We start from the raw sequence: 5,166 nt of genomic DNA, 5'->3' as shown, positions 1-5,166 counted from the left end.
TTGGATATAGTTTCGTCAAAGAATTGTGATAGACATGTATGTCAAGATGTTATGAAAGACTCTCGAAGTGTGAGCTTTAGAGGTAGTTTGAAAGATGTTGAAAAATATTATAAAATTGCGGTGCAAGATAATCCGGTAGCACAACGATTTTGTGATAACTGTGGCTTTTCCTCTGTTTTTGAGTTTGATTTTTCCAGTGGGGATAGAGGCTTAGTTGAAGCCATAGCTGAGAGATGGTGGAAAAGTACTAGGAGCTTTCATTTTCGGGAGTTTGAAATTGGCCTCCTTCCTTTAGATTGGTACATGTTAACGGGAATTCCTACTGGTGACCCTAGTAAACGACCAGTAGTTATGCCGCAGTTGGGTAGTGATCTAACATATCCTGCTTTGGATGATTTGTATTTTTCGGATATCAAAACTTATGGTCCATGGGACTCTAAGACTAATACATTTTCCTTAATTGTCTTGAAAAAATACATTGAAAGTAGAGAAGGCCAGAATAATATTGAATGTGCAGTGACATTGACACGAGCATTCTTTATGTGGTGTTTTGGTCATTTTCTTCTAGAGCATTCTACTGGAAAAGTAGATAAACAATGGGTTTTGTTATTGGCTGATTTAGATAGAGTTGGGGAGTATGATTGGGGTCTAGCTTCATTAGGTAATACCTATAAATATCTCGACCATTGGTCAACCAAGGGTACGAATTTAGTTGGCATGGTTGTGGTACTTGAGTATTGGTACTATTACTACTTTCGCAACATGCAACCCTTCCTTTGTCATTCACCTCAAGGACATTTTGATGTTTTCCCAAAGATTAGTCTCTTCAAGAAGGAAAGGATTGTATCAAGGAAGAGAGGACATAAAGGAGGCCAAAAGGATACCATGAAACACTCAGTGAAATGCGCAAGAATACAGATTGATACTAGAACAAGGGAAACATGTATTTGGCAACCATGGGAAGAGAGTCGGTATGCTGTGGGAGACCAATATGAGTATGCACTAGAAGTATCCAAAAAGAGAATTCTGTTTTTTCACTTTGAAAGTGGCACAAGAGTTAGTTGTTACTTGGGGGAGAGATTCCAAAGGCAGATTAGACCCTACTTCCGAAGTAGACCTACGGGGATGACCGAGGAGGATTATGTAAGTACCTCAATTTTTTTTTAATGTTTTCTTTCTTCCATCTTGATCTCTTTCTTTCTTTCTCTAAATTTTTCTTTTCATTTTTTCCCAGTATCGTCGTGGAAGAGAGAATTATGTAGCGGCGACTAAAAAACAATGGACGCGCGAATCGATTTTTCAGATCCTGAAGACTTATCAACCAGATTACAATCCAGCGGTGAATAATGATGATGGAGTCGGTACTTCTACTCAACCTAGTCAACATACTCAAGCTACCGAAGAAAATGAAGTTGATAATTTGGATGAAGAATTTCAAAATATGGCAAGGTTTGGTAGCTCTTCATCTACTCATAATTCTGAAACCTCAGACATATCAAAGAGAAGGCGTTATTTTGAACAAACAGATGACGTTAGAAGTGAAGGGAGAGATCAAGCAAAGAAAAGGGCTCGTGAGGCTAAAACGTCGCATAAATCAGATGAAAAATTGGATAAACTCATCGAACTTCTTGAAAACGCACAAACACAAAGAATGGCAAAATATGAAATAAAGGAAGAGTATCTGAAGAAGGACATGGAAAACTCTTCAATTTTGGCACAAACGCAGCAAAGAGAATCGGACATGAAGATCCTACGTCAACCCTTGGATGAATTACAAGAATGGGAGAAACCCGTCTACAAAATATGGAAGAACGAGATTTTAGCCCGTCATGGATTACCACTTATCCCCTAAATTAAAATGATATATTAGTAATAATTTAAGTTATTTAGAAGTAGGATTTCAATTTCAATGTACTTTTTTTTTTATGTTTTAAGTTATTTAGAAGTAGGATTTCAATTTCAATGTATTTTTTTGTGTTCTAAGTTGTAGAATTTCAATTTCAATATATCTTTTTATGTTCTAAGTTATTCTAATTTTAATATTTTTTTCAATTTCTTCAAAAAACATTGTAACCGTTTTGCAATGTAATTAAAAATTTCCCTTTACTTTGATTAATTCTCAAATTTACAAGCAATCATTGGAACAAATTGGAAATTCTCATAATTTAGAAAATGGAATTCTGTAAAAAAAATAGTCGTTGGAGGAAAAACAGTCAAGCGCCGCATGGTGCGACGTTGAAATAGGACGCCGAATGGAACAACGTTTATGTAAACGCCGAACGGTTCGGCAGAGATTCCAGAGAATATTCGCGAAACGCCGAATAGTTCAACGTTTAGACCACTTTTTCAGCGCCGAACGATTCAGCGTTTCAATCTCGCTGATAGTTGGACTGCGAGCACTTACTAGGTGAGAGAACTATCAACTATCACTGTTAACTTTTTTCCAACACTTATTTTTTAATTTGCAATACTTTTTGGCCAATGTAGCACTCCAATCTAGCCCATAGGACTTAGCCTTAGGCATCAGTTGACGGGATTGGTGACCAGATGGCAGACAAAAGGTTGACAGGAAGCGAATTTGTAAGTTAGAGTTGAGGTCGAGAGAGAGGAGGAAGAAGATGGTTCACTGACACAAGAAACTGAGATGCTCTGATGCTTGCGATGGATGAAAACAAACAAGTCACCAATGCAGCGAGACTACTTCATGCTAACAAGAAAAAGTTGTTGCTGAAGACAATGCTGAATCCTCCTACACTGATGAATTCATCCACAAGAAATTGAATTATGACAGACGACTGCTATGTATTACTATCTTTGTGCTTCAGTGTTTTATCAGTTTTGCTGCTTCAAGAACAAGTGAACAACTACGCTCTTTGCCAGGACATTTGGTTTACTATAACTCACTAAATATTTCCAGCTAAATTACTCTTCCCTTGGACATTTCAGAGTTAAGGATATCAAAACACTTCGTATCTCAAAAAGAAAGATAAATCCATACAGGTATTATTAGTTACTACAAAATGTATCGACACTTCTTAGGTAGTGAAATGAACCACATAAAGCAGTCATACGATTGATTAGACTAGCAAAAATACAGGGCAAGTGGTGTCATACCTGTAGATGATCAAACTAAGTTTCTTGAACTACAGCCTAGGGTCGATCAAGTTCTATTCTTCTGCTTTGTTGCTGACACCTTTCATTTTTTTTCGTAATAAATGTTGCAGTTCAAGGGTGTTGATCTTTGAAGCCAGTATGAAATCATTCTCAGTCAGCCCACTAACAGAATGTGTCCAAATATCAATCTTCACATTGTTCCATCCAGTAAGATGGAGATCAGGATGATGATTTTCTGCTTCTGCAATATCTGCCACCAACTTAAACAATTCCAACCCCTTAGTAAAGTTCTTCACTTTCCATGAGCGGTTCAGCTTCAAAGTACCTTCTTCATTTACCAAATTCCATCCCTGGACCTCCGGAATAAGCTTCATAGCAGCTTCTTCAGTCATGGGTCGAAGATCCTTCGAGCTACATGAGACACACTTCTTGGTCGATAAATCATTTGCAGCTGCGCAAAAATTACGAAATCCATAAAATCTACTATTACTATTAGATGTAACTCTCAAATGCTCTCGAACTGGCTTACTAACTTGACAAGTTGAGCTTCTAAGAGTTTCAGCTTGAGTACTGATTAAGCATGTCAATGGCGCCTTAGACTTGCAGTAGTTTGAGGAAACAAGTAAACGGGCTTGAGACAACATACGACACGTAATGGAATTCATTCCCTTTAGCAATTTTTGTTTCAGACAGTGAAATGGATGTAACAAGAAGCTAATGAATTGACCTTTCTCGACTCTCTTTTCAGTTTCGCCCACTGCAAGTACTGGTTCTGCCAACTATTCCTAATTTGTTATACCTACCCAATTGTTCTTTAAGACCCACAATGTATATGTCAAGAATCAAGGTAGGATAAAATTACCCGTACTTGTGCCGAGTTCTTCCATCTAAATAGATATACCTGTAATTTCAGCGTTGATGAAAAAAAATCAAAATTCTATGATCAAAACAACTTTAGGTACCCACAAAACAACGCATTCTTATCAACAACAACATTACATAAACAAAAATGCAGAAATTAATGATGCAGAGAGAAATTACCGAACCCAGCTAATCAAAAGATGATTGAAATTTCATGAGGATCGAATTCATCTATAAATTACTTCACGAAGGGTCATTAGATTTAGCTAAACCCTAATTACATATAAATATTAAAATTTCCTAACAACGTTCTTCAAAAAGAATTTTTATTATTTAAAGGAACAAAAAGAGTACCTCTTTGTGATTCTTCGCTTGTAGAATTAGGGTTAAATTACTTCTCCCTTCTTCTGCGTTTTACTCCTCCAGATTCCAGACAGTTTTGCTGTACACTCTTTAAAGCTAACACCTCAACTCTATTAGATGACGACAAGAGTAGTGCGGTTCTCCGGCCTTGCAATATGGCTAACCTAATAGACTCCTGGTGGTGGGCGGAGCTCCATTTTCATTGAGTCCGGTCGGGTCGAAGAAACCTTAACCCGTCCACATGATTGTGAACCAAAATTCCTAGATATTTTAAACCAGGATATTTATAATGCGTTTGGTTACACATCCTGAAGTAACTTCCATACTAGAAATCAAAAGGCTAGAAGTTAGTTTGAGTGTAAAATTTCAGAATGGTTTTTAGAAGAAAAAAAATGGACTTTTTGTGAAACAAAATATCTTTATTTCTGACTTCTACGCTATTACTCCAGCCGTTTTTTTTTTCTTTTTTTTTTACGAGAAAGAGCAAATTTACACTACATGTGAGTCACAGACACTGACAAGATAATACAAAGAAATTCCATAGAGAACTTTGCTGGTTGGTCCATAAAACCCGACACGACTTATCTTATAGTCCGGCAGGAAAAATGTTTTAACCGCTGGTCCAAAAAAAGTTTTGAATATAAAATTTACTTTATTGCCCATCACAGAAACATGTGCTTCAAAAAACTACGTTGTTCATTCACAAAAACTACTTCATTTTTCAAAACCAGAAAACGGAAACTACTTCCCGATCCAAATCAAAAACTTGAGCACTGAAAAACAAATCAGAAAAACGAAAACCACAACCGGAAACAAAAAAACAATTAT

At 36.7% G+C, this 5,166-nt stretch overlaps 1 protein-coding gene across 2 annotated transcripts; it reads right to left on the bottom strand.

Moving 5' to 3' along the window:
• Nucleotides 1-2,948: 2,948 nt before the first annotated feature.
• LOC113291026 (pterin-4-alpha-carbinolamine dehydratase 2, mitochondrial-like) lies at nt 2,949-4,468 on the bottom strand. 2 transcript variants are annotated; one of them, XM_026540611.1, is made up of 3 exons: nt 4,330-4,468; nt 3,977-4,015; nt 2,949-3,565 (listed from the first exon to the last, which is right to left on the bottom strand). In XM_026540611.1, exons 2-3 carry the CDS (start codon nt 3,999-4,001, stop codon nt 3,168-3,170), a joined length of 423 nt encoding a protein of 140 aa, XP_026396396.1. In that variant the 5' UTR covers nt 4,002-4,015; nt 4,330-4,468; the 3' UTR covers nt 2,949-3,167. The 2 variants fall into 2 exon arrangements, with proteins under 2 accessions (XP_026396396.1, XP_026396391.1); XM_026540606.1 differs by having other exon boundaries at nt 2,949-4,015; nt 4,330-4,460.
• Between the last annotated feature and the right edge of the window lie 698 nt (nt 4,469-5,166).

Source organism: Papaver somniferum, chromosome 1, assembly GCF_003573695.1.
Source record: "Papaver somniferum cultivar HN1 chromosome 1, ASM357369v1, whole genome shotgun sequence".
Lineage (NCBI taxonomy): Eukaryota > Viridiplantae > Streptophyta > Magnoliopsida > Ranunculales > Papaveraceae > Papaver > Papaver somniferum.
This window is presented reverse-complemented; position numbering and strand designations above follow the sequence as displayed.